General features: G+C 36.4%; 1 protein-coding gene across 50 annotated transcripts in view; it reads left to right on the top strand.

Moving 5' to 3' along the window:
• Positions 1-12,770, top strand: part of C2CD6 (C2 calcium dependent domain containing 6) — a 168,472-nt gene that overhangs the window by 28,027 nt on the left and 127,675 nt on the right. For 33 of the 50 annotated variants that reach the window (XM_070580687.1, XM_070580664.1, XM_070580663.1 and 30 more), the window contains 4 exons: positions 2,042-2,164; positions 9,563-9,607; positions 10,540-10,608; positions 12,538-12,617. In XM_070580687.1, the coding sequence (XP_070436788.1) occupies positions 2,042-2,164; positions 9,563-9,607; positions 10,540-10,608; positions 12,538-12,617 (317 nt within the window). Of the gene's footprint in view, positions 1-2,041; positions 2,165-9,562; positions 9,608-10,335; positions 10,392-10,539; positions 10,609-12,537; positions 12,618-12,770 lie in introns of all 50 variants that reach the window. The other 17 variants (XM_070580683.1, XM_070580682.1, XM_070580690.1 and 14 more) reach the window with 2 other exon arrangements.

The raw sequence follows: 12,770 nt of genomic DNA, 5'->3' as shown, positions 1-12,770 counted from the left end.
AATCAAATGATCATCTCAACAGTTGCAGAAAAAGCTTTTGTCAAAATTCAACATCCATTTATGATAAAAACTCTCTACAATGTGAGTATAGAGGGGATATATCCCCTCAACATAATGAAGGCCACGTATGAAAAACCCATGGCTAAATCATACTCAATAGTGAAAAGCTGAAAGCTTTTCCTCTAAGATCAGGAACAAGACAAGGATGTCTATTCTCACCACTTTATTCAACATAGAATTGGAAGTCCTAGCCAGAGAAATTGGGAAAGAAAAAGAAATAAAAGGCATCTAAATCAGAAGGGAAGAAGAAAATTTGTCTCCATTTGCAGGTGACATGATATTATATATAAAAAACCCTAGAGACTCCACCATAAAACTGTTAGAACTAATAAACAAATTAAGTTGCAGGATACTAAAATTGATAAACAAAAATCAGTTATGTTTCCATACACTAACAACAAACTGTCAGAGAAACTAAGAAACGGTCCCATTTACAGTCACATCAAAAAGAATAAAATACCTAGAAATAAATTTAATTTAGGTGAAAGACCCATACCCAGAAAACTGTAAGACATTGATGAAAGGATTTGAAGAAGACACAAATAAGTGGAAAGATATTCCATGTTCATGGATTGGAAAATTTAATATTGTTAAAATGGCCATACAACTCTAAACAATCTATAGTTTGAATACAATCTGTATAAAAATTCCAATGGCATTTTTCACAGAAATGGAAAAACAATCCTAAAATTTGTATGGAACCAAAAAAGGCCCTGAATAGCCAAAGCATTCTTGAGAAAGTAAAAGCTAGAGGCATCACATTTTCTGATTTCAAACTATATTACAAAGCTGTACTAATCAATACAGTATGATATTGACATAAAAACAGACACACAGATCAATGGAACAGAATAGAAAGCCCAGAATTAAACCCATGCATTATGGTCAATTAATTTATGACAAAAGAGCCAAGAATATACAATAGGGAAAGGAGAGTCTCCTCAATAAATGGTGTTTGGAGAACTGGACAGCCACATGTGGAAGAATGAAACTGGACTACTATCGTATACCATGCAGAAACTCAAAATGAATTAAAGACTTGAAACCATAAAACTCCTAGAAGAAAACATAGGCAGTAATTCCTTGACATCAGGCTTAGCAATGTTTTTTGGATTTGACACCAAAAGCAAAGGCAACAAAGCAAAAATAAACAAGTGGGACTACCTTAAGCTAAAAGCTGCTGTGCAGCAAAGGAAACCATCAACAAAATGAAAACACAACCTACAGAATGGGAGAAAATATTTGCAAGTCATATATCTTAAAAATTCTCAGCACAAAAAAATTGTAACTGTGTGGTAGTGATGTTAACTAAACTTATAACCGTTTCACAATATATGCAATCATCATATCATTATGTTGTACACCTAAAAGGAATGCAGTGTTGTATGTCAACTATATCTTAATTTAAAAATATTTTTTAAAAGGCACCTAGAATCTTGGGGTGGGGAGATATGAGATTTTTTTCTAATTAGCAAAAGAGTGTATGAATTTTAAAGTTCACATAATAATGATACTGTGTTACAGAGCTCAGGATTGGTAGAGAGTTCCAAGTTGAGACAATGGTATACATTTTATCAAAAAGTTAAAGAACAAAAGCCGAAAAGGATGTTGGATGTTTTTTGATACTGGATGCTTAGATTACCTAGATTATTTGGATTGGATATTGGATTACCTTTGATAATGTAGTTTCAGTAGAGTGTTGAGGCTAAACGTTTGGGTAGAGTTGAAAAGAGAATGCAGGCAAGGGGTGTTTCAAAAAGCCTATAATTGACATTAGACATTATCAAGATCCTGACTTTTGTTGACTTTAGGGTATATGTGACTGTGTGATTGAAAAGTTATAAGGCTAATAACTTTATAAAAACTAATCATTAAGTATGCACATAATATAATATGGTTGATGAATATATTTGTTCAGAAATTATATCTGAAATTCAGGCTGAAGATATAATGCTTCTTTTCATCTGTATTTTGTATCAAGGTTCCCAGACGTCAAGATGATGAGCGGAATAATATTTACTTGGAACTAATGCAATATGACAATACAGAAAAATACCCTGTCTTGTTAGGGAGTGTTCAGGCCCACCTTTATGAAGTAATTCAGGTGTGTATCAGAATCATTTTGTCTCCTTGGTATCACATTGTCCAGTTGGTATTTGTCGTTATGATTTATCTATACCTCATGGACTCCTTTTATTTTTTATCTGCCTTCAAACTCATGTGTTTAGGAAATAATATCTCCCTCTGGCTATGAAAAAAAGAGTTGGTTTGTAACAGCATAATATTTTTAAAAAATTATTTTCTGGAAGGGCAGTGATACAACCCAAAAGACTAAGCAAGCTTTATTATGTTTTCTGAAATGTTTTAAAATAAGACTCACACCACAAACTTTCTCTCTTAGTTGGCAGCACAAATTTCAGTCTAGTTCTTTTCTCCTTAGCTGGGCTGCTGGCAGTCTGCCTGAACACGTGTCATTTAGGGTCAGCCAGGGCTTGGACAGATTTTATACACAGATTTTGTGGTTCCTTCTCTCTCGCTTTCTTTTTTCTAGGAGTCCCCCTCACTTCCTAGCAGCCATGGTTGCCCTGAACCCAGAAGAAGAGAACTAATCGATCAGAGAACGAGTATAAACAATCTGAGTGATTTTCAGGAATATCTGTTAGGACATAAAGCGAGGAAGCCCTCAAAGACTAATGGAGTTATGTCAAAGACGCAGGAGCCAGACTGCAGGGGCTCCTACTGGCCAATTTCAGGATAATTTGAACATCAAAAAGATCATTACAAATTCTCAATAAAGAAAAATTCATGAATCCTTAATGATCTTCAAAAAAGAAAAAAAAAGCATGAGAAGAAAAAGGGAAGTTTTTTATTTTTAACAGAAGAATGCCAGTTAATAAATGTAGAAAGAATGATAGAATTACAAATTCACCATTTTTACGATGCTGTAAAGTGACTGATGATTAGTTCAGTCAAGACTTAGCAATGGTACTAAAACATGAAGTGAAACATTATTGGGGAATGAGATATTTACAGGGTGCCACAGTAACAGCCCACAGATTAGTTATTGCACAGGGGAAAATGTGTCTCTGTAGTGGAGAGATGTGGTGCTTACCACTTTAGCGGTAATTTACAGGAGTTTAGGGGATAGGGAAAAAGTTAAACGTGATGATATGATAAGATAAATACGTAAGGTAGGACATACCAGCTTATATTTTTTTTTTTTTTTTTTTTTTTTTTAAAGATTTTATTTTTTTCCTTTTTCTCCCCAAAGCCCTGAGGTACATAGTTGTATATTCTTCGTTGTGGGTCCTTCTAGTTGTGGCATGTGGGACGCTGCCTCACCGTGGTTTGATGAGCAGTACCATGTCCGCGCCCAGGATTCAAACCAACGAAACACTGGGCCGCCTGCAGCGGAGCACATGAACTTAACCACTCGGCCACGGGGCCAGCCCCCATACCAGCTTATATTTTTTAGAAAATTAGGGTTGTTTTAAAAAAAACAAAGATGGAGGGAACTTTTCTAGATTAAAAGAGATGCAGCAACTTTGATTGAATACAGGTTTGAAAAAGACAGTAACGAAAGACATTCTTGGGATGATTAGGAAAATTTGAGTATATACTGAATATTAGATAAAATTCTAAAATTATTAATTTTCTTAAGTGTGATATTGATATTGTGTTTATGTAGAAGAATATCCTTATTTTTACAGTATGCAGGGTGAAGTTTTAACATTTTGGAGTGAAGTAAACATGATGGCTGTAGCTTATAAAGGTGCAGTAAACACACATATGTATACATACAGATAAAGCAAACGTGGCAAAACGTTAAAGCAGTTTTAACAATTATGAAATTCAATAAACATTTGAACTTGTTTAATCTAAGTGGAGGGTTTATTGATAGTTATTGTTGTGGTCTTTTGACTGATTTATATGTTTGAAAATTTTTATAATAGAACCTGGGGAAAATCAGATAGATTTCCATTCTCTTAGCAAGTTATCAGGTGAAGAAGGAGAGCATAGTGACTAATGAACGAGTCAGCACACTGAGGGTTCCCAGAGAAATTTGGGGACGGGATCTTGGAAATGACTAAAATTCCTTTTACTATATGACAATTTAGGCATCAGAAAAATGTGACATTTATTAGTCACATTTTGTTGAAGGGACTAGGACATTTGGATTCTAGTTGTATGTGCACACTTTTCAGTATTTATTTTTATGAGAATAAATGTTTTTTAAAATTTTTTTCCTTTTTCTCCCCAAAGCCCCCTGGTACATAGTTGTATATTCTTTGTTGTGGGTCCTTCTAGTTGTGGCCTGTGGGACGCTGCCTCAGCATGGTTTGATGAGCAATGCCATGTCCGTGCCCAGGATTCGAACCAATGAAACACTGGGCCCCCTGCAGCGGAGTGCGCGGACTTTACCACTCAGCCACGGGGCCAGCCCCTATGAGGATAAATTTTTTAAATGAAAAATATTACCCACCTTCCCACAATTCTAATGTAGCGTTTCATTTCTCAGAATTTCCTTCCAATTCTTTTTTGGAACTATAAGCAGAAAAATGAAAATATAGAAAGAACCAAATGCAAATTCTAAAACTGAAAATGACAATATCTGAAATAGAAAATTCACTTGATGGACTTAACAGCAGAAAAACAATGTCAGAGGAAAGGCTATTCTTTTTGTCCTAATTTCTTTAAAATATATATGACTATTTAAAACTAAAACTAAAACCTTGTCTTGTGGGGTTTATAATGTAGATGTAATGCACATGACAACTGTGCATAAAGGATGGGGGGTGGGGTTTAAAGGACCTATAAAATTGCAACATTTGCATGTTTTTCCTGAAGTGGTATAATGTTAACTCAGTGCAGTTGAAGTTCCTGCGCTGCTGCCTGATTCTGTCTACTGCCTTCTGCCCTTCCCCTTAAGAAAAGATGATTGTCCTAAACTTTGTATTTAATATTCCCTTGCTCTTTTCAAAGTTTCACTAATGTACAGTTACAAAAATAGTATCATTTGTGTTTCTAAATATATTATGCTTCTGAGATTAATACACTTAATTGCATTAGCTAGTGCTCACTGCTTCACTGCTGTGTACTGTTCCATGTGGGAGTAGGCCTCAGTTTGTCTCTACACTTGTTAATGGATATTTGGATTGTTTTCAGTTTTTTACTGCTATGCACATTGCTGCAGTGAATTTTCTTGAACACATCTTCCAGTGCATACCTGCAAAAAGTTTCTATGTTATGATGCATTGCTGTGAGTCTCTATGATGAATTTCTACATCATGGATAGAAAGACTGTATTATTTACTGAACAGAGTCATCAGGGAAAGCACTTTTGGTTATTTATGGATTTCTCCAAAAAGCCTTATGATTTCGGCTCTGGGGTGTTCAAGATATGCTATCTCTGTGTAATATCTGTCAGTATTCTTTTATAGGCACTTCTACCTTAATTAAGGATTGCATGATTTTCCTTATTAGAATTCGTCAATTACCCCTGTTTGGTCAGAACTCGATTAGCAGACATTGGTCCTGTCCAAAATGTCCATGAGCATATTTGGTCCATGCCAAATGGTTTTGGACAGACCAAATATCAGGGACTTTTTGGCATGGACCCCATGTCTCCATAGACATTTTGGACAGGACCAAATATGACCAAATATCAAGGACCTTTTGGTGTGGACCAAACGTCTTATGGTTGTTTTGGACAGGACCAAATGTCCTGCAAGGCAAAACTCAGATCCCAGAAGTACAAAGCTGACCATAAGGACTTTGGTCTTTTGGGTTTTTTTTTTTGCAGGAAAAGATTCGCCCTGAGCTAACATCTGTTGCCAGTCTTCATTTTTTTCCCCCTCCCCAAAGCCCCAGTACATGGTTATATATCCTAGTTCTGAGTCCTTCTAGTTCTTCTATGTGAGCTGCCACCACAGCACAGGAACTGACAGGTGGTATGGTTCCACGACCGGGAGATGAACCCAGACCACTAAAGCAGTGAGCATTGAACTTTATTAGGCCATCAGGGCTGGCTCCTTGGTCTTATTTTTTTGATGCAGTTTCATTAGTTGGGTGTTGGCTAGGGGTGATGGCTGTATCATAATATTTAAACATCTGGATATCAGACAATAGAAGAAGACAAGATCTATAAGACAATCACAAATATAATAATAAATGTTTGAATCCACTTTGTATCCAGTCCTAGTCAAAGAAGGCCTAATGGGAGAGTAAGTCCTGTGGATGAGTTTGGCCTACCTTAAATAGCCAAGTAGTCTTTTTTTTGAACTTTTATTTTGAGATAATTGTAGATTCACAAGCAGTTGAAAGAAATAATACAGAGAGAGCCTATGTATTCTTTACTCAGTTTGGCCCTGATGGTAACATCTTTCAAAACTGTAGCACAGTATCACAACCAAGATACAGAAAATTTCTGTCTCTACAAGGACTCCTCATGTTGCCATTTTGTAGCTACACCCACTTCCCTCCCACCCCTACCCTCTCCTTACCCACTGGCAACCACTAACCTGTTCTTCGTTTCTGTAATTTTCTCATTTCAAGGATGTTATATAAATGGAATCATATACTATGTAACCTTTTAGAGTTGGGTTTTTCACACAGCATTGTTCTCTGGAGAATAATCCAGGTTGTTGCATGCATTGACAGTTCATTCCTTTTTTGTTGTTGAGTAGTATTCCATGGTGTGAATGTACCACAGTTTGTTTAACCATTCACCTATTGGAGGACATCTAGGTTATTTCTAGTTTTTGGTTGTTATGAATAAAGCTACTGTAAACATTCATGTACAGGTTTTTACATCAACATCAGTGTTCATTTCTCCGATGAATTTCTGCATTGTAAAGTAGTTGCATGTATAGTTGTTAAAGAAACTACCACATTTTTCCAGAGTTGTGCCATTGTACATTCCCACCAGAAATGTATGAATGATCTAGTTTCTCAGAGTCCTCATTAGCATTTTCTGTTGTTGCTGTTCTTTATCTTAGCCATTCTGGTAGGTGTATAGTGGTATCTCATTGTGGTATCAATTTGTGGTTGCCAAATAGCCAGTAATGTTGAATATATTTTCATGCGAGCCTTTTAAATTATTGATTATTCTACTTTTCCTGACATGTTTACCCAGGTACAACAAGATGTATAGGCTACTGCACAGACTCTACCACAACTGGACCGTAAAAGATCAAGGGTAGTTTTATTATCTAGGATGATTCTAGTCAACAAATTTATGCTGATCTGTCTGGTCTCTAAAGCCTGAGCTATATTATTTGCTATTTGGGTCACATGCAGGGATAGATTATAGATCATTTGTTTTAGTTCTAGAACTACTAGCCAGGGTAGAAGTCCTCATGTGGACTGGTAGAATCTAGTGTTTAGATGAGTTGGGAAGACCTGATGACCAGGCCCAAACTGTGGATCATGTTCAGAAGCGTGGGAGGGCCATCTGATTGCACAACAATTATCCCATGGCTGTAGCATGAAGAGGACACAAATGTATTGTTTACCATTACCAATTAGTATCAATTACTTTCTGAATGTAATTGGCCTGATTATGGAGGACAAAGATCTTGAGTTGAATTAAACAAATCACACTATAGGTTTTGCATAGCTTTATAAAAAAATAATTGGTCTATAGCTTGTATCAATAATCCCCTGCTCTTTCCTGTCTTTGATACATCTTGGGTTCCTCTGAGGCTCTGGGAGAAACCAGAAATATCAGCTAATTGTTAAGGCCTAGGGTCCAGTTAAGGCATATAAATATATTAGAGTTTATAATATTCCTGTATTGATTATAAAAGGGAAGGTGATTATTAATTTTGGGATGAATTATAGTACCACTTGTGTTTATTCGTTTGACCATATGATCTTTACAAGATGAACCTAGGACTACATGATAAATTCGTTAGAAAGATTGGTAGCCACTGAAATTATTTGAGAAAGGCAATAGAGAATTCAAAGATGTGGAAGATTGTTAGAGTAATGCCCCCTAAGAATCATACCTCCCTGTGTTTGTACCTTTGAGGAGTCTACAGTCCACCCCTTACCAACTAGGCTTAACCGTGTAACTTATTTTGGGCTGAGCAGAGCCAAATTCAGGACAGGGAGCCGAATAGCTCGTTGCCACACATTGAAACTCGCCCGAGGAGCTGAGTGAAGGCAAACCTAAAACTGAGGGTTTGGATGGGATATTCAGGGTGAATACTTTAATTGGCCAGTGAAAGCTCAGTTGGGCGGATCCTAGCAGGACTGCCAGAAATAACTTAAAGATATTTACAGTAGTTAAAAGTATGACTAAAAGCTTACTTATATGTAAGGGAGATGAATCAGTAGGTTGAGTTCTTTGACCAAAAGCAGAGATACAGTTTATTAAAGAGAAGAAGAAAAAAAGTCTTGGAACAGTGAGATGCTTCCCCCCTTCCCACTTTGGGGAAAGGGAAGTTATCAAGAGCAAGAAGCTATAAAAAGCAGATTGACAGGATCATTAAGGAAATTGATTTCAGTTATTAATGAATTTTCTGAGAAATCTCGTGATTTTACATGAAGACTGTATATGATATGCTAACTCTGTGTGATGTCTGCATTATACCACCGCTTATTATTTCCCTCATTATAGTGCCTCACAAGGAACTGAGAGGGCGGGTGCTAAATAGGTTCTTGTGGATCATTATGTTTTGAGGATACAGAGGATGTGTGAACCGGATGCCAAAGTTTTCACTAAATGAGAATTAGTGACCAGAATGTCTGAAAGACGTGCCAGATAGCATGAGGCTTAAAAGAGGAGAACTGTTTATATGAAGTAATATGATCTGGAAGCGATAGAAGGGAGTGTGGAGGGTGCTCCTCCACCTCCTGCCCTTGAGGCATGTGGCCTTCACTTGAGTCTGTAAGGGAGGCAGCATCGTTGGTGGGGGGCCAGGTCTCAGGAATGGGAAGGGGGATGTTTGGTGGAGCAGTTACAGGTGGAAGGTTGTTTGTTGACTATGGAATGGGGGTCCCATGAGCCACAGTGGAAAATGCTGGGAAGATGGGGAACTGTGGGCAGTTGGTTTAGGTGGGAGGACTTGTAGCACAGCAGAGATGACCAGAGGCAGTGACCAAGGATACAGAAGGTTTGCCTGGTTACGGAGACCCCAGGGTCCTCCAGAGAGGAAGAGAAGCTCTCTGTTCTGTCAGGAGGCAGCTTATCCTGAGGACCTGTGTTTGAGTAACCCCTCGAGGCCTGCAGGCATGGCGGTTCCCTTAAGACTTCCAAAAAGGGCAACTCTGTCTCCCAGGAACATTTTTGTCTAAAGCATAAGTGTAAATATTAACATTTATTTTTGGTACAACCTGGAATTTTTATTTTCTTCCAAGCATTCATTATATTTGTATTTTAGCTATTAAATTAACATGTGTTTTTTTTTAAAATCTATGAAATGGGTTAGATAATATACAGGTGACTACATGAGTGATTCTATATTTAAGAATTTTATTGTTTATTACTTTTTTCTAGAAAGGATGCTTTACTCAAGAATTTCAAATGTTGAATAGAAACACAGTAAGAACTTTATTGAAACTTCTACAGTTTTGTGCGCACGCTTAACGTTTCACAGACCTTTACTCTGAGATTCTTTGTAGCCTCTGATGTTGTCTTTATTCTTTTTGTTACCCTACCAGTCGCTGTTTAAATTAATGGAAATGTATTAAATAGAAAGTACAATATTTGCTCACAAAGTCTTCATCTCCACTTTTTTTTTTGCTGCTATCTTACTGCTAAATGGTGACGAAGAAAATTAGAAATCAGTGGGTAAGAGAGTAAAAAAAAAGCCTGTGGCTGCTTCTCTGCAGAGCCTCAGGGTCCTCCCTTGCTGGATTGAGGAAATATGTTTCTCCTTGAGTTTCTAAAGAGTTGTTTACAGTTCTTACTTGATTTTCTTTTTAAGTACTTAAAAGTTATTGTCTTGATTAATTGATCATCTATTCAAAGAGGCCTCTGCTGCCAATAGGCAAAGCAGGGACAAGGAACATAAAAAACAGAATGATGGGCATTTGAGGTCATTTCCCGTGTGAGCAAATTGGGGTTCAGAGAGATGAAATCACTTGTCCAAATTAGAATTTCATCTGAAAATGGAAGTGGAGAGAAGTGTGAGTAAATACTTAAAAAAATATGTATGTATATGTACACACATACATATATATCTATCTCAGCTTAATCCTATTAACAATTGTAAATTTGTATTTTTCTATATTTTAATCATGTTATACTCCTTGACTTTATCGTAAAAGTTTTTAACATTTCAGGAACTCTGTAGATTCTTCTATAGGAGTTCCTTGTGTAAATGGTATGTTTTTCTTTTTGTTTTCTCAATCAGGAGATTCATGCTTTGGTTTTTCTAACTTGTAGATTTGTAAAGTAAAAATATCACTTGCTGTCACTTCTCTATTAAAATATCTTTCTGATCAAATAAAATAAATTTGCTACCTGTTTAGTTTATCTGCAGGATGGAGGTGGAATTTATATTCTCCTATGGGAACTTTGGTTATGGATTTTCACATCAGGTGAGTTCCCCTCTTTAAAACATTGCTCTACTACAGCTCTTCAGTCAGATTGTCCTCTTCTGAGCCTCTATCCTTTCCAGTTTGAGAAATTCTTTACAATAAATATTTTTAAAAGAATGCTGTTTTTCTCCAGCCTAAAGAAAAATGAAACTTTACCATTATTTGCTTATACATTTTTAAATAATGATCTTTTATTCAAAATGTCTTTATTATGAAACTTGCTTTTGTATGTTTGTATGTGTGTACACACATACTTATGTAATTGAAAACAAAATTATTTTAAGGATTCAAGAAATGAGTGTAGATTTTTGTGTCAAAAATGCTTACTAAAATTGGAGTCATTGATGTTATTCAGGTAATATTTTGTACTATGATCACATATGTTCCTTTTCCCCATGGTTATTTCAACATCTGGTGTTATTTGAATCCTCCTTGATTCGTCAAGAGAGTAATCTGCCCAGAGAAGATCTCTTCCTAGCTGTGGCCTCCTCCTTTAAATTCACTACATATATCCATGTTGCAGTCAACATTTTTGTACATTAACCTGTGTCCTTTCCTTTCATTATGTCCTTATGCTAGATTCTTAGAATGGAAATTCTTGTCCAAAACAATGAGCTTTTCAAGGACTTGTTCTGGAAAAGTTGTACCAACATATACTCTCATGAAGTGTTTGAAAGAACTCTTGACATCCATGGGTATTATGATAGCTTTGGGGCATTTATAAATCTAGTCCCATTAGTGCTGCTGTTATATAGGGGAAATGACCCTTTGCATATGATCTTTCATGTCCAATTTTTGCTATTTTTTATAGTCTTGGTTGTTTTTTAATCAGGAATGGAGAGTGGGTACATCAGGCTTACTAAATAAGTCTACTGCTATGTTAACTGAAAAATCCCTGTAAAGTGTATTTTAAAATTTTGCGTATGGTATATCATAATGATTTTTAATGCATTTTAAATCAGAAGTAAGGAGTATACAGATGAAAGCCATGAGGCACAAGCTTTTTTTCTAAATATATTATTATTTGTTTATTTATTTATTTATTTCCCCACAGCCCCAGTACATAATTGTCTATCCTAGTTGTAAGTCCTTCTAGTTCTTCTATGTGGGATGCTGCCACAGCATGGCCTGATGAGTGGTGTGTAGGTGCGCGCCCAGGATCCAAACTGGCGAACCCCGGGCTTCTGAAGTGGAGCACGGAAACAAACACTTGGCCTCGGGGCTGGCCTTGCTTTTTTTCTTCTTTTCTTCTCTGATTTTCCTTTCTGTTCCTTCTGCCTATTTTCATTTTTTTCTTATCGTGAATTAGGCTTATTATTTAGTCCTCATTGTGTCAGTCATATTTTATGAGCACCAACTTCAGAGGTAGGTTTTGTGTTTGAATATAAGTATAATATGTAACAATCCCCTTCTTAGGGAGATATATCCTTTTCAAATAAAACTGGGTGACTATTGTTTTGTGAAGGTGGAGTCTACTGAAAACAAGGAACAAAGGTATGGAAAAGAGTGGGAAATATAATAAAAGTTCCACTTTATTTTATGTCTGTGAACTTTTCAGTAATATAGTCCCCTAGTTACCAGTCATGATACTGTAAAAAGAGCACTGCGGTGGGGGCAGGTAAAGCTGGACTCCTGTCCTGGCTCTCGTGCCTCCTGGGTAGCCTTGAATAGACTTCTGATCTTCCATGTTATCTGTAAAGTAGACACAGTTATCTACCTCATATGATTATTGAGAGGATTCAGTAATATTAAAGATAGAAAGTTCTTAGCAGATGTTTAGTTCGCAATAAATGTTAGTTCTTCCTCTCTTCATTCCTTTTCTCCTTCTGTATATCATTTAAGGCCTATTTGATAGTCCTGGAAGATAGTAGTATTAGAGTAAACTGTAATCATAACTGAACAGTGCTAAAATATACTTGTTTTCTTCAGTTAAAACCTCTTCAGAAAGTTATTGAGCCATCCATGTTTATGAATATTGCACCACCTCCTGAAAGAACAGACCCTTTAACGTAAGTGAAGTCTTAACACAATCCAATCACGTGGCCTTTAAGACATTTACTCCATTTGATGGACCATTTTGAAAGAAAGTATATCTCTCTATATGTGTATACATCTTATTGATTCTGTGTCTCTGGATAACCCTGATTAATACAGATTTTGAT

The sequence above is a fragment of the Equus przewalskii genome, chromosome 17 (assembly GCF_037783145.1).
Source record: "Equus przewalskii isolate Varuska chromosome 17, EquPr2, whole genome shotgun sequence".
In the NCBI taxonomy this organism is placed as follows: Eukaryota; Metazoa; Chordata; class Mammalia; order Perissodactyla; family Equidae; genus Equus; species Equus przewalskii.
Note: the sequence above shows the minus strand (reverse complement) of the source record. Positions and strands in the feature narration are given on the sequence as shown.